The 25,464-nt window shown below is 44.8% G+C and overlaps 1 protein-coding gene across 2 annotated transcripts in view; it reads right to left on the bottom strand.

Moving 5' to 3' along the window:
• LOC119161028 (uncharacterized) overlaps nucleotides 1-25,464 on the bottom strand; it is a 126,296-nt gene that overhangs the window by 44,220 nt on the left and 56,612 nt on the right. For both annotated transcript variants that reach the window (XR_012887533.1, XM_075880082.1), the window contains exon 5: nucleotides 24,395-24,597. Coding sequence is in view for 1 of the 2 variants with exons in the window: in XM_075880082.1 (XP_075736197.1) it covers nucleotides 24,395-24,597 (203 nt within the window). In the remaining variant the exon portion in view is untranslated. The remainder of the gene's footprint in view (nucleotides 1-24,394; nucleotides 24,598-25,464) is intronic.

Genomic DNA, 25,464 nt, shown 5'->3' with positions numbered 1-25,464 from the left:
AGGGGCCGCGTAGTTTTGTCCGAAGTTCTGAAGCAGCTCTTACATTCATGCTGTACAGTACACCGTGCATCAACAGCCTACCACCCTCAAACGAACGGCCTAACGGAACGTTTCAATAGAACCCTGGGAGACATGCTCGCTATGTATATTGATTCCGACCACTCCAATTGGGACGTTCTTCTTCCTTTCGCGACGTATGCCTACAATACGGCGATTCAATCAACAACAGGTTTTTCTCCAATTTTTCTTTTATATGGTCGTGACGCATGCAGCACACTCGACGCGATTCTGCCATACAATCCTGATGCCTCCGAGTTCAGCCTAGTTTCTGAAATGGCCGAACATGCCGAAGAGTGTCGTCAGCTTGCATGGTCCTTCACAGCCGATAATCAAGCCCTCCAAAAAGATCGCCATGACCGGGATCTTGTTCAGGACACTTTCCCCGTCGGTTCTCTCGTGTGGCTTCGACTGCTTTTCACTCTCCTGGACTGACTCCCAAGTTTGCACCGAAGTATACTGGCCCTTACCGCGTCCTACAGCACCCTTCTTCTGTCACCTATGTGATTGAACCACTCAAGCCGTCCATTGACAAGCGCCGCCTTGGTCGTGAGATGGTCCGCGTCAGTCGCCTCAAGCCCTGCTATATACGACCCTCCTGTTCTCTCGTCATCTTGAGTCGCCAGGATGGCTCGTCTTCGTCACCGGGGCATTGTAGTGGGGAATTCGCAAGACACTGACTAGTGGGACCATCTCTGAGTGCAAAGCGCGAGCGTGTGCACGAGCTGTAGACGCTGGACTGCTCGAGCATTTCTGTCCGTACCGGCTGCCTGCCTACTACTTGGTGTCGCTATTAAACTCCCTTGCGCTATGATTGAGTGAATAACATTGCATATAGGTGGAGGAAATCGGGAATAATCGTTGTGCCGCTGAAGCGGCTAATGTAGCAAAACGCATGGTGTTGTAAAAGCATTCCCACCCTATTGCGCCTGAAGTTGTCATCGTTTGTAAAAATTGGAAGAGTGTCAATGTGCTTCAATTTCAGCGTATGCAAAAGAACATTAGGGATTCAACATTACCGAGCAGGCAACAGACACGTTGCCGTTGGGGCGACAAGCTGTCTTTTCTTCCACTTTATTTGTTGAGATTTATAACATTACTTCAAATGACACGCCCCCTTCTATCCTAAGCTTGATAGTCTGTTCGTTATAATTCACACAGAAGTGAGGGGTGAAAAATTAAGATTATTTACCTACTCAAGCGCCGGCCCTGTAGCGCGATAAAACTGTACGATCAACGAGATCCACAAAACCCTGTTTGAAATGACCAGAACTGAGCACAATTTGATTCCCCAAAAGAGTACATGACTCCTTATTACTTCAAACGCAAAGCACATTTCTCATATACGTCGTATAAATGATTTATAAAGAACATGTCTATGGTGTCCTAATTTGCTTACAAAGAGACCGTGATCGTGAATCGGAGCAGATTTTTTCTCCAGAATGTCGTCAGTGAGTGCCATACCTAGCCACATATTTAGTCGTTATCGGTGAAGAGTTTCGGCATACTGGGCTAAATTAACTCAATATTAAAGTTCGAGCTCATGGTGAGTGGTGCTGAGCTTATATAGGATCGTCATTGCCCATGGAAAATCTTGTCACTCTGTATAACGGCTTAAGGCATACACAAGCTCGCATGTCTCCGTCTTTACCAACAAATTTTATGGCGATATCATTAATAAGGATGCACCAGGTGCATGTTTGCTGTCGCCATCGGTGTGGTGCTGCGGGTACGCATACGTGTGTATGTATTTAAACTGCACAAAAATGGTCCCGCGAAAACACTTTCCGAGGCACGCGACCATAGGTTCGAACCATCGACCCTCTGACGTGCGTGGGATGTTCTAGACAAGTACGTCAGGGGCATATACATGCAGCAAACAAAGGAGATAGGTATTCTTTAGAGTTAGCAGCAAGGGTACGTCTGAGATCCTTCTGTGTCCCAGAGATTCCTTCACTAACTACGCGCTAAATAGCGCTAAAGGCAGAGTGCCCGTAAGGCTTTAAAGGCTGATTCAAACTAAGCATTCCGGCCGCCGAAAGTGCTCTGAGTGGCAGCGAGATCCGCCGAAAAGGCCCTCTCCGCGCCAATCGCTGTCGGACCAATTTTTGCGGCGTTCACGGCCGGATCGGCTCGCCGCGAACCAACAAGAGTGCTAGCTGAGGAATTTCAAAAAAATGGCGGCAAAGTACGACTCGCTGGTCATGTGACAGACAAGTAACGTGCGCTTAAAAGAAATGCTCATTGAACTGATTCGCAACCACCTACCTCGTCCCTTAGGAGAGGCGCCACCGCAAGCACGTTGACAGCTAACTAAAGGAAGTCTTGTGGAATAAGTTAGGAAACTAGCATGAAATGAGTGGTGAGTAGGAGTTCCTATGCGTATCTTGCTTTGCTCCTTAAATCGTCATTTCCTTGATATCTAGTTGCCGTTCTCTTCCGAGTTGGAGCAAGCGTTGAAGCGCGCTAATCAAAAAGATCTAACTCTTCACGGGCGCACTGAAGTCATGGGGCGGAAACTCACTATAACACCCATGTATTCGTTCTCGGCAGCGGCATCGCCGCTTTTACCAATGGCGGTCGTCGGCATCCTACTATAAATTAATCAAGAAGAGAAAATTTCTTTCATGACGTCGCTGGTGAGGTCCCCGAATAGAGGGAAAATACGAAAAATCGAGAGGAAGAGGATTGCTGCAGGAGCCCTCCTTACCCACATCACATGCAAGCGGAATGTGCTCGTGCCTTCTTTCAGTTCCACTGGCTGCTTGGTCAATGCGGTCGTCAAATTTTGTTATTCTTCTTATTTAAAATTTTGTTCGTGTTTCTGAAGAAGTGAAAGCTAAGCTAACTGATTTCTCAGTAAGACGACATTCGATCGACACAAATGTATTGACCTTTTTATTGGATAATTTGTATAGAAGAAACAGATTCATACACTTAGTGTGAAAGTGTCAATTTATAAACGCAGCTTTCATATACAACTGACATATGGACATGATGAGCAAACAGTTAACCCGGAGTATCCGAACCAATGTGAAAATTATCAACAATTTCGGGTGACACGTCGTATTTAATTCGTTTGCCATGACGGCGCGCACAGTTTTATGACAGAACTTGAGTACCAAACGATACTAATGTTCAGAGGCATGGAGAGGCTTGAAGCGAACAGAGGTTTTTCAAAAAATAACGTCGCTGGAAACAGTGTTTCAGCAAGTTGACTGGTCTTGGTCAGGACAATAGCGTTGCCTTGACGAATAAAAGTTGACTTGTCAAAATGTTGGCTCCAGTGACATTCTCTGTAATAATTTTTGAAGCATTTGGTCCATCACATAAATATGAGCTAGACTATGCCCCGCCGCGGTGTTCTAGTGGCTATGGTACTCGGCATGCTGACCCGCAAGTCGCGGGATCGTATGCCGGCTCCGGCGGCTCCATTTCTGATGCAAGCGGAAATGTTATAGGCCCGTTTGCTCAGACTTGGGTGCACGTTAAGAACCTCAGGTGGTTGAAATTTCCGGAGCCCTCCACTACTGTGTCTCTCATAATCATATGGTGGTTTTTGTATGTTAAATCCCACATATCATCTAGACAGTCTATTAGAATGAAAGACTCGCATATTTTGAAACTGCTGCTACAAGAAATTGATGAGCAGTAAGCATCCTATAATTACTTTACGTCATTTGAACAACACGTTAAAAGGGAAAGCAACTAAAACTATGCAGCCAAGTCAACTTGCATATAACCTTTCAATAAACGCAATTCTCCGACAAGAGCTTGGCAGCTGTCTTCACAAATTAGTCAAGCGTCACTGCACTTCTGTCATTCCAGTCAGGCTTGCACAGAATTGGGTTTACACTTATGTACTCATGCGAAATCAAAGCCTGCTCAAATAATGGGTCCGAATTCTTGTGCTTACCCGTTGCCTCTCGAAAACAGTGGAAAACGTTCACGGAACTAGAGGTCCCTGGGTTAGCACACCACAGAGCCACGGAAAACATGTCCGATTAAGCCATCTTCGACTTGTTCGGCGTAGCTCATTGCGGCTTATATTTTCTACTCGCCACAACTTGCTGTCTCTATCTTTCCTGTAGTTGACACGCCAACCAAGTGAGATAAATTAGCGCGATTCATCCTCTAGTATTGCTAAGCAAGGGGCGGGAAGCAACGGAGGCAAGCGCTACGAAAGCAAAAAAAAAAAAAACACTTCCCCCGTGTTTCCTGACATAAATTCGAGAAATAAGGAATAAGAAAAGACATATAAACAACAGAGAAGTTCCTTACAGATGAATTCATTTTTTTATTCGTGAGAAGTTCCGGAAGACAATAAATGCTGACATGCGCATCAACCTCGCTCTGTTCAACCGGATATTAGGATGCCCGGCAACCGCTACGAGCGCACATGTTCTTTGAAACCAAAGCTATGACTCAGTTTCCAGGGCCTTGCTCAAGTTGCGAGCAAATAGGGTACTTTAACCTCCTTGGTTGCGAGCCGTCGACAACATCCGGGGAACAGCACATTCACCCCACACTCATACCAAGGTTCATTGTTCACTCGGCAGATGGCGCTATGGCTAATCGGCGGATTCAGCGGCGCGTACGCGTCCAGTGCGAACGACGCTGCGTTTGGGCGACAGGAGAAATTCGCTCGCTGTAGAAAGCGAATGCTTCAGTGTGAACTAGGGGCAGCCGGCCACAGCGGAGAAGCAGGAAAGTGGAAAGGCCAAGGCGGGAGGAAAAAGAGGCGGCGATCCCGATCGCTCGAAGTGGGAAAAACATTTTTTCGGGCTCGCCGAAGGTCTCCGTTTTGCCGCAGCCAGTCAAAACTCCCTGCGGCGGTTAGTGCAAACATCTGCTCCAGCCGTGAATGGCTCCAGCTAAGCGGCACGGTAGGCTGAAGTAGAGAAGCAGTGCAACGTGGCGGCTACACGTTCGCAAAAGCTATAGAACCCACGTTTCCTCGGCCGCGTGCACGGCCAGGCGAATCGTGTGATCTCAGCTGGTAGGGATCGTTCACACTAAAGAATCGTTCACACCGAGAACAGCGCGTCAAAGTGGCTAAGTGGGTTTTTCGAAGTGGCGAGGCAGCGCGTGCGTGAGCCTGTTCAGACCGCCCGCCTCCTATGGATCGCCGCGTGGCAAAATAGGAGGGCATCTCGCGCTTTCGCGCACGTGTTCATGTGACGCGTTGTTGGTGCTTTTCCGAAACGTACACCCGCGCCACCACCGCGCCTCTGTTGGGTGGCGTTCTGATTGGCTTCGGCAAAGCGGCAAGCCTTGGCAGGCGGCAAAAAATAGCTCCGAGAGCGATCGCCCTTGCCGCGTGGTTTTTCGTCTGCTTTGGCTGCCTGGAGAGGAGGCATTTCCCGCTTTCCGCGTTGCCGCCTCGCCGCTTTGGCCGCCGCGCCTTCGGTGTGAACGAGCCTTAAACGAATATTGACACTATTTCGAGGTGCGGCAGAACAGACGTTTTTCGTTTCCTTGGAATGCAGTGTTAACGTTCTTCCCACACCGGAACCAGGCAACACGTATAAAATACTTTAATTAGATTTAAAGTTTTCATCTCCCGGTTCCTGGAAGGCAGCTCCACCGTCAGGCACAGCGCTTGACGTTTCAAGTCAGGCGCACAGCAAACTGGGACGTCTTGTAAATGCGTGTCGTTGAGGTAACGACAAAAATAAAGTGGAAGAAAGCGCGACCGGCGCACCTTCTCGACTGCCTGTATAGCGGTGCGCCGCCGACCGGCGTCATTCGTAGTTGTGCTGTGCGCTGTCCATTTCGCTGCGATTTTTCGTTGTCACATCTACAGTGATCGAGCGCTGAGACACCTCTGGTGTATTCGAAAGGATGCGAGTGTGCTTTCATTGTTTTTCCGATCACCGCATCTCTGTTTCGCGATGCCACCCACTTCTTGTGCTGTCAAAGGTTGTGATTTCAAGACCGGGGATGACGTTAGTATGCACAGTTTGCCGAACGACCCAGCGGTGAGACATGTTTTTTATGTTTGCATGTTGAGACAAGTTTTTATGTTTACGTTTTTATGTTTACATATCGCAAAAACCACGACTGCTGTAGGGCAGTCGAGTTCATGTGCCTTCGTTTGAGCGAGCACAGGTGCCAATTTGTCGACGATACATAGTAGAACAAATAAACAGTAATGCATGAGAGAACCGCGTGACGGAGACTGCCAGAAGACAAGTGCGTTGGAGTGCTATCGGGATTCGCCAGTGCCCGTGGAGAGGCTAACATGAAAATGCCGAACAAACTGTTTTATTGTGAATAGACACATAAACCAAAAGTCGGGTGCTCAAGATGGAGGCGCAAGAAAACAACATTCACAAAAAAATTATAGTAAAAAGACATGAATATAATAACAGAGCGTTTATGCCATGTTTGTTCCTACCGCGGCTCTTTCCAAAACGACTCTCCTCAAGGCTCCCGGCTAGAGGCTCTAAACGTGTGTGCCTGCTGCCAGTATATATTTGTTTGAAATATAAACTCTTGTCGCCCACCAGCTGCTTTTCGGCACCTTTTTGCCTCTTCATGTTTTGCTGATGTAAGTTTCAGTCTGTGTGCCGTTCCAGACACAAATAAAAACAAACAGCTGAACTTCTTCAATGAAAGGGGGGCTCGGGCTGTTTTACGAAAGCGAACAACAGTTCCACATGGCCTTGCGGGAGAATGCACGACACCATAGCACGACAACGTTCGGAAATAACCAAAACTAATGACGAAGGTGCCAAAGACCTAAAGGCAGGCACTAGAAGAAAACTAGATATAAGAAGTGAATTAGAAAAAAACATTAAGATAAAAAACGACAAGGTGGTGCCAAAACTCGTGGATGCAAGAGCATTTGGAGCCAGTGGCTGTGGGGGTGTGAACGTGAACATATGCTTGTCGGCTGCGGAACGGGGCAACTTTTGCGTGCGTGTGCGTGCGTGTGTGCGTGCGTGCGTGTGCCTGTACGTAAGCGTGTGCGTGTGCATGTGTGTGCGTGTGCGTGCGTGTGCGTGCGTGTGTGCGTGCGTGTGTGTGTGTGTGTGTGTGTGTTTGTCGCCAACTAATATGCACTAACTCGGATATTCTCCCTGGAAAATATCGCCTATGAAGCTTTGACGCAATATTCAAGTGGTTTATTATGCAAAGGTGCAAAGAAGTCAAAATAAATAAATAAAATGCCAGGATCAGCCCTAAGTAGAGGATAAATAAAATATTTTCACGCATTTCGTGGCGGTTATGTATTCACTGTTCAATGTAACGTTGAAGAGGTTGAATTATTATAAGAACGTCGTGACGAAAGAGACGAAAACATTCTAGAACGCAGAACTGGAACAGTTGAGTTCGCATTTTACAGCCTTCGTCGCTCTTTTCATTTCACAGCTTTCATATTATTCATTTCACAACTGCTCCCTCAATTGTCAGCACTGAAGTTACAGTCACTGAAATTGCAAAGAGGCTCGAGTCCATTGTTATGAGAACGCACTCATGCTTCGTGGCTGTTGCATCTGATACTGTATTGTATGAGTACTAAAGACATTTGTGGAGGAAGTTGAAAGTCTATATTATTTTGTGTCAAAGGAACAGTGGCAACTGCGATTGCTTAGGTTCCTTATTCTAAACGAAATTATTAAATCCGAAGCAACGTTTTTTTTTGAAATGACATACTCGCATTTGCTATAATGAATTTCGATGCTTTAGAAAAGGTGTAACTCTTCCAGATGAGTTATTTGGGATGTTGTAGAATCCGAGTAAAATGTGCACGCAATTCTTACTTCCGCGAAAACTGATCGGTGTGCACATTGAACTGGAGAAACTACTAGTGCGCGTGAGTGGAACTTGACTGGGATTTGAGTGCTGCCGAGTAGATCCGTTTTCACGACATTCACCTCCTGCAACAGGTACATTTTAAACACTAAGAAAGCGCTGGGCACTCTCTTTGGGAGAGTACTTTCCTGTCCCATATTTCACTCTATTTTTCGGAGTAAATAACCTCTTGTTGAGGCAGAGTACAGTGATTCCTCCAGAGCTGGTGTCAAAGCACTACCCCTCAACAGAATAACATTCGAAGCAGACTAGCATAACACCACCCAAGAAAGTAGTACTACACTTCAAAAAAAAAACTAGTAGAATTCGAGCCGAAATAGCGCGTTTAATTGTTTTTGACCGATATCTGCGCACGTGGATTGTGAGAATGACCATATACGAGCACTACGAAAAAAAGTGAAATGTCAAAACAAAACATTCTCGAGTGGCACTCGAACCTTCGACCTTAGTGCACTGCACGTTGCTAGTTTGACACGCTAACCACTATACCACACTGACAAACCGCATATGAGTGTTTTTTATGTCATAAATATTGTTGGTGTTATGTCTGCATTTTCTTGTTTAGACGCTATACTTGAGTGTCTCCACAATGATTGATATGTGGGGTTTAACGTCCCAAAACCACCATATGATTATGAGAGACGCCGTAGTAGAGGGCTCCGGAAATTTCGACTACCTGGGGTTCTTTAACGTGCACCTAAATCTGACCACCTGGGCCTACATAATTTCCGCCTACATCAGAAATGCAGCCACCGAAGCCGCGATTTGATCCCGCGACCTGCGGGTCAGCAGCCGAGTACTTTAGCCACTTGACTACCACGGCAGGGCGAGTGTCTCCACGCAGCTCAAAACCAGCCGGGATGTAGCAAATGTTTTTACTGTGTTCGTTTTGTGCTTCGTTAGTTTAGAATGTCTATCATACACGTTTTTACAGTACAAAAAGGAAGAGTAGCGCAATCGATTATATGAACGTCATTTGCACTGACTTGCTAAGTGGTTAGTCATTTCTGCGTACGAAACATCGGGCTTCTCAAGTGTGCACTAAACAACTTAATTTTGTTTTCACTACCTGCGACATATTTTCGGTCATTCTTTTTACCGTTCTACAAATAAAATCACAAATATTCGCTGTAGCCGTACCGTACGTTAGGCTTACGGCAGCGACCCCCGTGTGCGATGGTCGTAGCGAAAAACATGAATATTGATATGAGAAGGTTATAGCCGTTTGCGTTGAGTTTCGATCGTGACTGATTGAACGAGGTAGTAGTCGCTTATTTCACTACACAGATCCAAATCTAAAAACGTGGATAGTAAGAGTTGCGAATACCTTTGAGTGCGCTGAAATTCACTGGCACACACTGAAAACTGTCACCTTTTTGTGAATCTCCTCTAACGCAGTATGTTTTTATTACTGCATATCATCGTCATCATCAGCCTGACTACGTTCACTGCAGGACAAAGGCCTACTCATGTTCCGCCTGTCAACTCGGTCCGGTGCTTGCTGCTGCCAAATGATACCCGCAAACTTCTTAATCTCATATGCCCACCTAACCCTCTGTCTCCCTCTAATTCGCTTGCCTTGTCTAGGAATCCAGTTATTTACCCTTACTGACAAGCGGTTATTCTGTCTACGTGCTATATGCCCGGCCCATGTCCATTTCTTCTTCTTGATTTAAGCTATGATATCCTTAACCCCGGTTTGTTCTCTAATTCACTTTGCTCTCTTCTTGTCTCTCAAGGTTACACCTATCATTGTCCTTTCCATTGCTCGCTGCGTCTTCCTCAATTTAAGCGAAACCTTCTTTGTAAGTCTCCAGGTTTCTGCTCCGTAGCTAAGTACCGGCAAGATGCAGCTGTTATATACCTTCCTCTTGAGGTATAGTGGCCATCTACCTGTCATGATTTGAGAGTGCTTGCTAAATGTGCTCCACGCCATTCTTATTCTTCTAGTTACTTCAGTCTCGTGGTTCCGCTCCGCGGTTATTACATGTCCTAAGTATACATAGTCTTTCACAACTTCAAGTGCACTATTACATATCTCGAAGCGCTTCTCTCTTCCGAAGTTGTTGTACATTACTTTCATTTTCTGCAGAGTAATTTTAAGACCTACTTTTGTGCTCTACTTGTCTAACTCCGTAATCATGAGCTGTAATTCATCCCTTGAGTTACTCGGCAATGCGATGTCATTGGTGAAGCGCAGGTTACTAAAGTACTCTCCATTAACTTTTATGCCTGTTTCAATTCGAGGCCCTTGAAAGTCTCCTGAAAGCACGCGGTAAATAGCATTGGGGAGATGTATCCCCCTGCTCTACAACCTTCTTGAATGGTATTCTGTTGCTTTCTTTATGAAGCACTATTGTAGCAGATGTTCCCTTGTCGATTTCTTCCAGGATGTTTATAAATGCTTCGTCGACGCCCTGATTCCGCTGTGTCTGCATGACTACTGATATTTCTACTGAATCAAACGCCTTCTCGTAATCTATGAAGGCTATGTATAGTGGTTGGCTATATTCTGGGCATTTTTCTATTATTATTTATTTATTATTTTTTTTATTTATTTAGCAATACTGCTAGCCCCAACATGGGGCCATAGCAGAGTGGGTGTACATAGTACAACAAAATCAACAGTACAATACTGCAGTCAACACAGAACAAAGCACTTCAAACAACATAAAAAATGTTTCACGAAGAAAAAAAAAACACTAGTCAGATATAAATTTTTCAAATGCCTCGATACTGTCTGTTTCAATAATTTTGCTGTCAAGCTCATTCCATTCTTTGGCAGTGCGCGGAAAAAAGGAATACTTGAAAGTATTATTATTGGGCTGGAAAGGAACGACAGTGTGTTTATGACGTTGTCTGGTAGAGTAACCGGAAGAGAACTTTAAGTATTCACCTGTGTTACTATTTATTCGACCATTAACTATCTTAAAGAAGAACAACAAACGAGAAATTCTATTTCTTTCTGAAGTCCGTTTGAATCCCGCTTTGGCAACTAATTCAGAGACTGATGTTGGGCCGTATTTCTTGAAAATAAATCGGACAGCCTTGTTTTGGATTCTATCTAGTTTATGGATATTGACATTGGTGTAAGGATCCCAGATAATGTTTCCATAATCCAAAATGGGTTGGATAAGAGATTTGTACGCCAGAATTTTAGTGTCGTATGATGAATAGCGAAGAGAACGTCTCAAAAAATGTAATTTCATCATTGCATTATTAGATATGTAGTCGATATGTCGATCCCAGTGGAGGTTGCTACATATATGCAAGCCTAGATACTTGTACTCTGTTACTCGATTTAGGATGTTTCCATCAGCTGCATAATTGTAAACAAGGGGACACTTCTTATTTGTTATCGACATGGCCACACTTTTTTGATAGTTTACACACATTTGCCAAGAATTACACCACTTCATGAGTTTCTCAATTTCTGTGTTAAGCTTAACTTGGTCTTCAACTGTGTGAATAAGTGAATACAACGCACAATCATCTGCATATAATCGTATTTTAACCCTGCAATTATCAACAATATCATTTATGAACACCAAAAACAACAACGGGCCAAGCACGGAGCCCTGGGGAACCCCTGAGCCAACAGGTAACATGTTTGATGGAGTGTCTTTAAAAACAACGTATTGCTGCCGGGATGTTAGATACGATTTAATCCAGCTACACAGTTTCCTGTTTTTTAATAATGTGTTCAGTTTAATGAGCAATTTAGAATGGGAAATCTTGTCAAATGCTTTAGCAAAATCTAAAAAAATTACGTCTATCTGTTTTCTCTCATTAATAGCTGCGGCGAAGTCATGTGTCATTTCAACCAGTTGAGTTACAGTAGAAAAGCCGTGACGGAACCCATGTTGCATTGGTGTTAATATTGAGTAATTTTCCAAGAAAAGCGTAATATGCTTATGAATAAGATGCTCGAGAATTTTACAACACGTGCATGTTAAAGCTATAGGTCGATAGTTAGAAATAAGCTGCTTATCGCCATTTTTAAACAGTGGTTTTATCTTGGAAATTCTCCAGTCATCAGGCAAAGTACCCGTCGAAAGGGATGTACGGTAAATAATTAACAAAAATTTAGATGACCACTCAGCGTATCGTTTAAGGAATGCATTAGGTATATTATCGGGTCCATATGACTTTTTCACATCTAGATTAAGCAAGAGGTTAAATATTCCACTTTCTGTTATTTCCAAATCTTCAATCGGAGGTAATGTCTGGAATTTGTCAAATAAGGGTATGCTACCATTATCTTTGGAAAAAACGGATTCAAAGTGGGTGTTGAACGCATCAGAAATCTTAGCAGCATCGGATGTGAAATCATTGCCTATGTTAAATGTATTAGTACTTGAGGACTACGGTGTGATGGTCCTCCAAAACTTAGCTGGTGCCTCCTTTACCAGCGTGCTCAAACGAATGTTATAGAAGTTGAAACGTTCCTGCTTCATCTTTTTCTTAAGTTCACGAGAGAGCATTGCCACTTCAGCGATACGTTTTTGACTACTGTTCTTCTTAATTTCTTTCCTTGCACGGTTTAGTTTTCTTTTAATGTGAATGCTATCACGCGTTATCCAAGGATTCGCAGAATTGATTTTTCGATACTTGACTGGTACAAAGAGCTGAATGCAGGCGTGAATTGTATTTTTGAATTTCAGCCATAATGAATTGACGTCATACTCTTCAGTGATCATACTACTGCAAAGTTCATCGTAGGCTATTTCCAGTCTGTCTAATATCGACGTATCATCAGCAGCTGAGAAGTCAGGAAAATGAGATACGTTAAAGATGGGTTTCTGCAGTAATGAAGAGAACTCTATTAAAACACATTTATGGTCGGAAATTCCCTCAACTATTTCACATTTCGAATCACCACGAATACTTGAACTAACAAAAACAAGGTCAAGCACAGATTTACTAGTTCCGTGAACACGTGTGAAGTCTTTAACAAGTTGGGTTAAACCAAATTGAAATGCAATATCAATTAATGCTTCATTATTATTTGCGTCGCTTCTGTCAGCCGAAAGAGTGTTCCAGTTAATGCCGGGGAGGTTAAAATCACCACACAAAATAAATTTATTGTTCAGTTGTATTGCAATCAATGTACTTTCTAAGATTCTCTAGTACTTCTAAATCACTCGCTGGTGGTCGGTATACAACACCAACAATCACATTTTGGCCCTCATGAAACAGCTTACAGAAGAGTGCTTCAACGTCTACAGCATCAGACATTTTGGCCACGTTCAAATTTTTCTTGAAGAGAAGGGCAACTCCCCCACCACGAGAGTTGCGATCACGACGATAAACATAAAAATTTGGGGGAGTGAATTCGTTATCATAAACACCACTGTGCAGCCAGGTTTCAGTAAGCGCGATAACATCAGGCTCATGAATTGCCACCAAGTGTTCAAGATCAAGACCCTTATTCACTATGCTTCGACAGTTCACATTAAGCAGCTTTAAGGAATTGCAACCGGTTGTTCGTCATGTATGATGGCGTTTAGGAACACGAACAATAGAACCACTGGTTTCGTCCCACATGTAAAGAACATCATTAATGGACACTTTGTCGAAGATAAGCCTCACTCGCTGTTTGTTTTTTCTATATTCTGCGGTGCAGTCCCACAATTTTGATCTAATATTTCTCACTTTCTGAGAAAAGTCTTCTGTGACATAGTAGTTTGATCCCTTGAGCTTAGCGCAGTTTTTTAGAATTGTAAGTTTTTCACGGAAGTCAAGTAATTTCACGATGACAGGCCGCGTTTTATCAGGCCGTTTACTACCAAGTCTGTGACATCTTTCTATTCCTGATATAGTAAGGCCGAGCTGGTCGAGCAAAAAAGTTTGAGTTACGCTCTCCCGTAATGATGCAGGAGTTTCGCTAGCAGGTTCTTCAAAACCGTGAATAATAATGTTGTTACGACGACTGCGATTTTCTAGATCATCAATTTTATCCACCATAGCAACAACCATTTTTTGCAGATTGCTAACTTCGGATTCAACGGCTTCCAGTTTGCCTTGCGTCAAGGATAAATTGGCAAGAGACGATTCCAACGAATCAAGCCTACCCTTACATTAGTTAGTGTGTCAGATAATGTTTTCTGCGCAGCACTGAAGTCATTCATGCGCTTGATAATTGCTTTCTGTCCTGTTAGAACATTGAGTATCAGGTCGCGATCACTTAAACCGGAGAGCGATGCTTTGAACTCGGTTACCCCTTCATCACTATCAGAATCAGGCCCCGGATTTTGCTCGACATCCCCACATTGTACAATCAAGTCAACAAAAACGCACAAAATGGAACAAACATCATTTAGCACATGTGGGCAAGGTAGCAGCACTAAGCAAACATTATTACTACGAACACACTTGGCATTGGGCAGATAACTAACCTGCACAAGAAAGAAGACGTGCCCGTTCAGCATTGCTGTCAACGTGCTGCCACGTTGCCCACTGAAGTGCCAGAGGGACGTCGGCCGGTATAAGTAGCTGTCAAGTCGTGACGTCACTCCGAAGGAAACGCTGTAATCAGTAGCTTCCACACGCTCATACTGCATCGGCTCGATGAAATCGCAGATTGTCGAAACAGTGAATGCGTCGTTTTCCTCTCGAGCTGCGGCAGCTGGCGATTCCAACCGGATGGAAGCATTTTCCACGGCAAGCGCATGCTCACCAAAGGCGACAGTCAAAATCTGCACAAGAAAGAAGACGTGCCCGTTCAGCATTGCTGTCAACGTGCTGCCACGTTGCCCACTGAAGTGCCAGAGGGACGTCGGCCGGTATAAGTAGCTGTCAAGTCGTGACGTCACTCCGAAGGAAACGCTGTAATCAGTAGCTTCCACACGCTCATACTGCATCGGCTCGATGAAATCGCAGATTGTCGAAACAGTGAATGCGTCGTTTTCCTCTCGAGCTGCGGCAGCTGGCGATTCCAACCGGATGGAAGCATTTTCCACGGCAAGCGCATGCTCACCAAAGGCGACAGTCAAAATCTGCACAAGAAAGAAGACGTGCCCGTTCAGCATTGCTGTCAACGTGCTGCCACGTTGCCCACTGAAGTGCCAGAGGGACGTCGGCCGGTATAAGTAGCTGTCAAGTCGTGACGTCACTCCGAAGGAAACGCTGTAATCAGTAGCTTCCACACGCTCATACTGCATCGGCTCGATGAAATCGCAGATTGTCGAAACAGTGAATGCGTCGTTTTCCTCTCGAGCTGCGGCAGCTGGCGATTCCAACCGGATGGAAGCATTTTCCACGGCAAGCGCATGCTCACCAAAGGCGACAGTCAAAATCTGCACAAGAAAGAAGACGTGCCCGTTCAGCATTGCTGTCAACGTGCTGCCACGTTGCCCACTGAAGTGCCAGAGGGACGTCGGCCGGTATAAGTAGCTGTCAAGTCGTGACGCCACTCCGAAGGAAACGCTGTAATCAGTAGCTTCCACACGCTCATACTGCATCGGCTCGATGAAATCGCAGATTGTCGAAACAGTGAATGCGTCGTTTTCCTCTCGAGCTGCGGCAGCTGGCGATTCCAACCGGATGGAAGCATTTTCCACGGCAAGCGCATGCTCACCAAAGGCGACAGTCAAAATCTGCACAAGAAAGAAGACGTGCCCGTTCAGCATTGCTGTCAACGTGCTGCCACGTTGCCCACTCTTATTTATTACCTGATTGATAGTATGAATGTGGTCTATTGTTGAGTAGCCTGCTCGAAATCCTGCTTATTCGTTTGGTTGATTGAATTTTAACGTTGTCTTAGTCCTGTTAGCAATTACTTTTATAAATAGCTTGTATACTACGGAGAGCAAGCTGATAGGCCTATAATTCTTCAAGTCCTTGTCATCTCCTTTCTTATGTATTAGGATGATGTAAGCATTCTTTCAAGATTCTGGTACTGTTCTTGTCAGGCGACACCTCCTAAACAGGGTTGATAGTTTTTCTAACACAATCTGTCCTCCATCTTTCAGCAGATCTGATGTCACCTGATTGTCACCAGCAGCTTTGCCTCTTTTGATGCTCTGCAAGGTTATTCTGGCTTCTTTTACCATTACTGGGGGGGGGGGGTTGTTATCTGGATTATTGCTAATTCTTATATTAAGGTTATGGTTGTGCTGGCTATGGCATAGATCTCTGTAAAACTCCTCCGCTAATTTTACTATCCTATCCATATTGGTAGTTACTTTTCCTTCCTTGTCCCATAGTGCATACGTCTGGTTTTTGCCTATCTCAAGTTCTCTCTTCACTGTTTTGACTCGTCCTCTGTTTTTCAGAGCCTGTTCAAATCTATCTATGTTATACCTTCTTACATCGGATACCTTACGCTTAATAATCAACTTTGAAAGCTCTACCAGCTCTCTTTTGTCGTACTTTAGGCTTTCATGCTTCGACGCTTCTTAATGAGATTTTTGGTTTCCTGGGACACCTTGCCAGTGTCTTGTCTAACTACAGTACCTCAAACTTCCACTGCACACTCCGTAATGATACTCGTCAGATTATCATTCATTTCGTCAACGCTAAGGCTCGATTCCTCGATAAGAGCCGAATACTTGTTCTGCAGTGATACTCTGAATTCATGTACTTTTCTTCTCAGTGCTAACTCATCGACTGGCTGCTTGCTTAATAGTTTCTGTCGTTCCTTCTTCAAGTCTAGGTGAATTCGGGACTGTACCATTCCATACTCACTGCAACGTACATTGCCAAGCACTCCCACATGTTGCACGATTCCGGCGTGTGCACTCCGTATAAAGTTTATTTTGTTCTTATTTTCGCCAATAGGACTCCTCGATGCCCACTTACGGTTCTCTCGCTTTCGGTAGAAGGTATTTAACATCTGCAAATGATTGCGTTCTGCTAATTCTACAAGTAGCTTTTCTCTGGTATTTCCAGTACCGATGCCATAATTGCCCACTACCTGATCTGCAGCCAGTTTCTTGCCTACTTTTGCATTGAAGTATCCCATCAGTATAGTATACTGTGTATTTACCTAACTAATTGCCGATACCATGTCTTCATAGAAGCTTTCAACTGGTGCGTCATCATGACTGGACATAGGCACATAAGCGTGTACCACCTTCATATCTCGTATCTATTATTGAGTTTAATTACAATACCTACCACACTTTCATTATTTCCCATAGTGTTCCTCTATGTTACCAACTATAATTTCGTGGCTAAGCAACCTCATGCCGAGTTCTCTTTTGTCAGCTAAGACAAGATAGCAAAGGACGTGCCCATTCTCTAGCACTGTAAAGGCCTCACCTGTCCTCCTGACCTGAATGAGCCCTATAACATCTCATTTATTACCCTCTAGCTTCTCGAATAGTACAGCAACACTTGCCTCACTAGATAAGGTTCTAGCGTTAAACGTTGCCAAGTTCAGGTTCCAATGGCAGCCTGTCCGGATCCAGAAATTCTTAGCACCCTCTGCTGCGTTGCACATCTGACCGCCGCCACGGTCAGTTGCTTCGCAGGCGCTACAGACTGAGAGCCGTGAGTTAATTGACGTATGCTTGTGTGGTTATCAGGTAGTACTAATCACTCGCGGTGTGCCGATGCATCTAAAGGTAATCAAGAGCAGGAGTATAACCGCGTTTTACTTTGTAATGCCTGAAGAGTATATGGGCATTTGACTCTCTCAATGAGAGGAAGAGTACAAAGCTGTTTCACTCTCTCGTTTCATACCGAGTGAAAATGAAGTTCACTCTATCTGATGTTTTGCGAGAGATACTCTGAAGAGTAACTTGGCCTTTTGACTTCTACGATACCCGGAGCAGTTTTAAGGGTGGATTTTTGTGTTATCGTATTCGTCAACCTAGTAGATCCGCCCTAATAATCTCAAATTATGAATTTTCTTTGAAGCGCTTCGAGTATTACTCATACTACGCGAACAAAAACGTTGGGGAGGCAGACGAATTTCAACTCCCTAACACCGCACAGCTGTGTGCGCTGACCGTGGCGCCATCTATTGGTGCCCCTGGAAGCCTCCGAGAATACATACTTTGGCCGCTCAAGCGCGCGCAGTGTAACCAGCTGAATATTGTTACCCCTTGAATTCGACTGAGGGTGCTTCACGGCAGCCTCTGTTATAGTCAATGGATGAGGTAATAAATCTAGAGCAAATAAAACTCCAGTTTGTAGCTAAAGAGGTACGCGCATGGCGGTAACCTGATAGATTCTAGGTGGGCGGCGATGACTTTCGTTGATGCGGCTTGTGCACCAGATTCTCCACAGTGCATGGCATTTGAAAACAATTGCACTACTCTGCTACCCCAAGGTTCAATATAGACCCATTCTATGTTTTGTTGTAGTGACGTCGCGGGTCGTAGGCTCCGCCCAGCTGTCCTAGCAAAAAGTGCGCTATTGGTAGCGCGTTGAGATGCAGGAGGCATCTCAACGCGCTACCAATAAGTGATCACGTGTCAACTGGCTCAGCAGAGGCAACAGCTGCTTCCGAGCACTGCGTGTTGAGATGCCTCCCGCATGCTACAAGTGGCAGCCATAACAGAGGTAGTTGCAGTGGCTGCAAGAGAGCTCCGAAATCAACACATGTGCCTTGTTGATGTGTAGCTCCTCAAAGCATGATGTATTTAAAGGTGGGAATCATAATGTGTCTCATTTGCAAAATGTTGTCGCTGTTGTGGCAGTCTGCATCACATGTGTACATTTTAATTCGTTAGCGAATGCAGGAAGGACAGACCCAGTTCAGCAAGATGCTCTAGGATACAATATGCAAATGTGCTAGGTAAAAATACATGGCCCCGAATCGTGTCGGTAATTACTCGCGTGCAGCAAATGTGCCGAAGAATTTATTCGTGCAAATGATCAACACGATCTCGGCGGCACTCATCCTCAATACGCTTGCGATAATGCTTGAACTACATGCTGGGCACATGCGATTACGTACTTGTCAGGGCCGTGGCTCAATTCGTATGCTGAAGTCGAGCACGCGAAATGCGTGCAGAGCGTAAACAGACCTGGCAAGTTGGGCGATTACTGTTTTTCTGTGAATTCTCACAGACGTGAAAAACTCGTGAAGCGCACCGCAGCCAGAAGAGGCCTGCCCGACACACGGTGTGTGAGGTGTGTCATTGCAGCCGCATATAAACAAGTGTAGTCCAGGTCATCCTTTCAATCTCTGCTGCTTCAATTAACCATGTCCACGCAGAATGATGCACATGCTTGATGACCGTCTGACAGCTTTACTTCACGCAAGTATAACGTGATTCTTTCGAGACGTGTGAGGCTTCTGCAGTTATATTACCAATGGTAACCACCAAAAATTCCATGTAATTGTTCGCATATGGCATTGCTTTCCACAAATTTCACGGGCTCTGCGATAAACATGGTCGCTATGCCCACACCTAAGGCTTATAAAAGATGTAGTCTGCACGCTACAATGACAAGCGCTTGACAAAGCAAATCACTTCTGCTGGGTAAGCCAATCCAAAACATAGCTATTAATTGGCGTCGAAGGCAAGTTCTCGCGTTTTATCGTATACAGGAGACTGAAAAAAAAAAAACCACAGCTTATCTACGGAGTGAATAATGATTGGGGGGGGGGCGAAGCGTTCGTCGGTTCGTCCGTGCTTCCACCCGTTCATTCTTTCTTGCTTCCGTCCGTCCAGCCGTCCATGCGTCCATTCGTGTGTCCGTCCATCCGTGGGACCGTCGATGCGTCTGTCCACGTGTCCTTCCATACGTCCGCTCTTCCATCGGTCCGTTCGTTCGTCTGTCTGTCTATCCGTCCGTGCGTCTGTTCGTTTGGCCATCCCTCTGTCTGTCCGTCCGTCTGTCCGCGCGTCCACAACTGTTTCTGTCTGTCTGTCCGTTCGTCTGTCCATCCGTTCATCTGTATGTTCGTCCGTACTTTCGTCTATCTAGCGAACACTCGAAGTACAGCCATCTCACATTTTGTCATCATGCATTCATCAGATACAAGTGGCGCCATCCAGCAGACATTCTGAGAACCGCTCTCTCAGGGGTGTGCCACCGGTGGTTACGCACTACAACGAGAGTCCCACAAGCGAAGCCCTAAATAGCTTCTCCCCTTTAAAAATGGCAGCATATCCACGGAGTGAATGATGGAGAGTGGGGCGAAGCATTCGTTCGTCCATTCGTTCTTGCTTCCATCCGTCCATGCATCCGTCTGTGTGACTGTCCATGCGTCCATCCGCCCGTCCGTGTGTGCGTCTGTTCATGCGTCCGTCCCTGCGTTCGTCCATGCGTCCGCCCCTGTGTCCGTTCATGCGTCCATCCATGCATCTGTCTGTGTGTCCGTTCGTACATCTATTCAACATTCCAAGTACCACCATCTCGCATTTTTTCCCCATATAGAAGCACCGCCATCCAGTGGACATTCCAAGGACTAAACGAGAGGTGGCACACGCACACTTTCTTATGGCTTGCGCTTCGGGTCTACCTCCCACCTTTAATTACACCGAGTTCATGGTATATACTAGTTCACTGTATTCATGGCACTGCGGCCCAACGCTCGTTAAACCGTTCTGAAACCAAGGAGGTTAAGCCCAGCGAGTATAACGTAGCAACCTTTTCCTGTCAGATAGTGTTCAATGTACATGCCAATGGCTGCTAATGGGAAATGAGAGACAGTAGAATCCGGCTTTTACTTTTTTACGGCTTGCGCTTCGTATCTACTTCCCACCTTTAACCACCTCGAGTTCATGGTATATACTAGTTCATTGTACTCATGGATGGCACTGTGGCTCAACGCTCACTAAACCTTTCTAAAACTAAGGAGGTTACACCCAGCGAGTATAACGTAGCAACCCTTGCTTGTCAGATAGTGCTCAATGTACATGCCAATGGCTGCTAATGGGGAATGAGATACAGGAGCATTCGGCTTTTAGTTAACGCGCACACCGTGAACTTTTCATTGCTCAACAAAGCACAGGAGAAATCTCCCACCGGCACCATCTTGCCGGTCGAAATGTAACACTGGTTACACACTACGACTACGACTACAACTACGAGGGACGAACGGGTGCTGCTTTAAGGAGCTTTGCCCCGAAAACTCTCGCCCATATTTCTTGTGCCTTCCCTTGCAAATAATACCGTTACCGCTAGTCAGTGCACAGGTTTCTCTCCATTGCACGACTGCAAACAGCGCACGCACCAGCGAAAACACAGCAGCAACTGCGGCGGATGCACCAACTTTTGCCTACCATGTGAAACCAAATGCTCGACGACAGCGCCACCACACTCTCCTGACGTTTGTCTAGTGAAATTCGTCAATGGGAAGCCAGCCATGTGGCCCCTGCCCAGGGTCCACTAACCCTTTCTCCGTGCGCGCCTAAAATTTACTTGATGCGCCGCCCTGGCGAGCTGGCTGAAAAACAGATAGTCGCACAGAGCCGCCGCGAGGTGTAATACGGGCACGTTTTAACTAGAGTTACTGTATATCCTACCTTTAGGTAGCATATACAGTCTCTCTAGTTTTAACGCGCCCTCGTACACGTCACGCACGCTGAAACGCATGGTGAACGCCGTGCGGCAGAGCCCCTGGCTTTGCCCGATGTGCGTCGTGTTGCAAGTACTGTGGAACACGCAAGACCAGCGAAGAATTGGACACTTCGCTGAAAACTGTGACGCAGCAGGCCAGCCACGATCATTCTCCTCTATGGTTTCAGCGATGTGCTGCGCGCAGTCGGATATGCTTTCGCGAGACTATGTTGTCGAAAGGACGGAAGCGGTCCGATGTGAAGTACGTCTATGACATGGAACTATAGTTATACCTTTGAACTATAGTTATATTATATAGCTTATATTATTCTTGTTGACTGTACTTTCCACGTAGTGCAAGCATTGTAGAGCGTAGACTAGCAGGTAAATGAGTTATGATAACTCTTGCCAAGCTCGACATAGTGTGCAGGTTGCTCATTATGCTCTTGCTTTGAAGCAAAATCAGTAGTTTCTCGGGAAGCCCTGAGGTGGCATTCGGCCCAGTGACAGCTTTTTGAGCGAAAACATCACATTTACGTATATGGTAGTCGCAGCTCTTGCACTACATATTACAGGAGTTGTTTCCCTACGTGCTTTCCTTAATGGTGTGTTCTACGGCTAGCGTGAACCTACAAAATGCTCGTATCGCAGTCTAAAAAAATAATATTTTGAAGCTCACAATGAATTGTAGAATGAATCTCTAAGGCAACATTCATATGAAAGGTCAGTGTAACGCGGAGATTTGTGGGGTTAGCGGAAATGCAAACGTGTCGCAGTGATCGTGCTTTAAAGAATTCGACTCACCCTCGTATGGAGACAGTTCACTAGCTTGCCCTCGGCCGTCGTTTAAGAAGTGTGGCAGCTTGGGCTAGTAGGTATGACATGACGATAGTTCTAGCGCGAGAACAGAACGACGACACAGAGACAAGTGTCCTCCGTGTCGTTCTTGTCTCTGCGTCATCGTTCTGTTCTCGCGCTATAACTATTGTCACGTCGTCTAAGGATGATACCTAAAAAAAGAAGGCTTTTGAACAACCTGGTGGTAATTGACTTTGTGGTGGTTTCGTGGTTGACATGAATTGTGTGGTCAGTAATGCAACATCCGTAGATCATCATGATTTTTCCAACAGTCATTGTCTTCTATTCATCTTGGAGCTGTGCATGTGACAATCAGATATACTACCGTATTTACTCGTATGTGACGCGTCGTTTTTTTTCTTTCATATTTTTGCTAATAAAGTCGACCCTCGTGTACCGAGTACCGAAATTCATTTTTTTTCTTCTTAGACGGAATGAAATGTCACCCCTCACGTTATGATCGGGGTCGACTGAATACGGTATGTGTAATATACGGCGTGACGCTTACGTAACCGAAGCTTTCATGTGTTTTCTTGAGCGTTTTCCGGGCAAGTTTAAATTAAAAGACTTGTGGTCTCTTCCAGAGCACCAAGCCATGTGCATTGGTGGAAATCGACGCCGGAGGGATTCAAATATGTATGCCCTGGATTAGATTTACTGTTGTTAAAAACTTTTTGTTGTTGTAACATTCGTGAATACAACAATAATGCCGGTAGCGAAGTTACTTTTTCTTCATCTGATCATCGCGCATGGCGGCATGGCTCACGTTAATATTTGTTCATACACCCGAGTGTTCCCGGCCGCGTTCGACAAGGCAGTGCTGCATGTGCGCGGAAACTCTAGGGCAGGTTACCCATAGAAGGACTCTAGCCTCTGCAGAAAACGAAGTGGAAATGGTTCCATGGTATTGCTAAACGAAGGCGCAATGAATCACTAATGGTGCTAAAAATGCAGCTGATCGCGTATCACGGGCGGCTCGAGATTGTAAGGCGGGTGGACCAACAGAGCACAGCTGTGTGCCCCGCTGAAATACCCTTTTTTATATGCGCTTGTTTATAGGCATGTAGCACATCAAATGAATATTAAACGCAAAGTGTTTTTTTTTATAATATTCTGCTGTTTGCTGCGCGTGAGCACCACATCAGGCAAACGAAGTTAACCATTAGTTGTCATATGTTTCGCACGTATAGACATATACAGATTGTAGTAAATAGCCATCCTTTCTACTTTTTTTTTGACAGTGCTTTCTGAGTGACAGTCCTATTGGGGTTTCAGACAATATGATAGTACATTTTCATTGTACACCTTTAGGAAGGCCTGCAACAACACTGTTTACATCAGCCTGTTTTGTTTTACTTCAACAATGCTCTAATATTCTTTTACGTCGACTTCGAGTCACTCATCCATCTATTCACTTAGAATCTCAGTCTCTGAAAAGCTTGTGCATTGCGAGAACTTTAATGAGGACTGAGCTTTCCTGTAATTACTTTTTGGAATTTCATAATTAAATGCTATTTTCTTTTTGCTATGTTTCAAGCATGCGTATATTAGTTTCCGTTTCTGTCTATTCCTTTGATTTATGTAGGTTCTCTTGATAAGGCTTCGTTCATCCTTGAAGGCGAAGTATCTCAACCGTTTTTTTTGTTCGGTCTGGATTCTTTTAGGTGAATGAACTTGCGTAATTTAGCTGCACATTGCATTTCGTTCTCATTATGACGAACTTCTTCAAAATTACTTTTTTTCAAGGCTTTTTTTGGTTGAAGCGAAGTCCTGGACACATAACCCTGCTGTGTAGTCGCCCTTCGATAACCCGAAATGACAATTGACTCGACGAATCTATGGCTAATTTTGTACGCCAACATGACCTTGGATTTTCAGCACAGAAGCGCGTTCTCCAATATTTCCAAAACTGTTACTCCCCTGCAAGTTCCACCCATGGCCTAAATATTGTAACCATGATAATATGGATGAGTACGCTGGCTTTTGACAGTAGTGAGAACTGTTAATAATAGATACTTGACGCAAATTCATCATAAGCATAGTGTATAAGTTTTCGTGGGGAGGTGCTGTGTACCGTTTGGTTGATGTTAAGAGCATCTTGAAGGAAGGGTCGCTTCAGAATATTCGAATAGATGACGCATAAGTAGCTGCGTGCGGTGAGTCAGAGAGGAAATATAAATATATTTTTTCTTACCTTTGAGCTATCACATGGCTTATGAAGTTCCGGTGAGTCAAAAGAACACCTTTTGGCAAACCCGTCGAACCACTGGAGAAGAAGATTGCCAACACCGAGCTTCCGCTAAGGTTTAAGGTGGTTTCCTGCTCCACCAGAGAAGTCTGCTTTAATTCTGATAGACTCAGGGCGCCTTCGTAAGTGCCACTTGTAACAAAAAACATCTGAAAAAAAAACGCAGCACCATAAAAATAAATTATGTTGCTTGAAATTGCAGCTGCACCTACTGGTACAGATAAGTGTCTTCTTTTGAGAAGTACGCCCATTGCCCACTTTATGTTTGCTTTGGCTTGTTTTTTTTTGCGTTGGAATGCATTTTAGCTTTGGTTTCGGACTTACTTTTCAAAAGCACTTCAGTGAAATCTCGCGATGCCTTTTGGCGTGGCATAGCGTAGCGACTCAACAGACTTAAAGTAGCCCAGCATGCACATAGGAGAAACGGCGCACTGTCCCCCACCACCCCCTTCAGCTTCCCACCAAGCGTGTCGTTTTTAGTTCTGATCGTAAGTAAAAAGAACGACTGTAACCCTCCTCCTCCTTGATACCCCCTTACCCCATTCCAAGCGGAGAATTTTCCGCGTGCCCTTGTACAGTAGTCAAAATGGAGCAATCAACTATGCGTGGTATAGCTAAATATACACTGCATCTTGCGCATAACATGAATTCTTTCCCACTAGACCAGTTTCAGTATCAAATGCGTCGATAAGAGAACCAGAGCATGATGGAAATAAGAGTACCAGAGACTTCTCAATGTAAAGTTTAATTCCAACTATATTCCCTATTTGTTAAACTGCGATGAAATATTTCATGGATCTGTCAGCTCCGAAATTGTGTTTATCTCGTTTCACTCATTTGGTATAGTTTTAGGTCAGCCAAAAAGATCATACACGAGAAAAAAAACACAGTAATTTATTACACGTACTTGTAATCGGAGTACTGCATAAACAATCTGTGGATATCAAGTGCGCGTGTAGACTATTTATAGCCGAAGCCAATATTTCATCGCCAGAAGCATACCAGACATTGTGAGG

This window comes from Rhipicephalus microplus, chromosome X (assembly GCF_043290135.1).
Source record: "Rhipicephalus microplus isolate Deutch F79 chromosome X, USDA_Rmic, whole genome shotgun sequence".
Classification (NCBI taxonomy): domain Eukaryota; kingdom Metazoa; phylum Arthropoda; class Arachnida; order Ixodida; family Ixodidae; genus Rhipicephalus; species Rhipicephalus microplus.
This window is presented reverse-complemented; position numbering and strand designations above follow the sequence as displayed.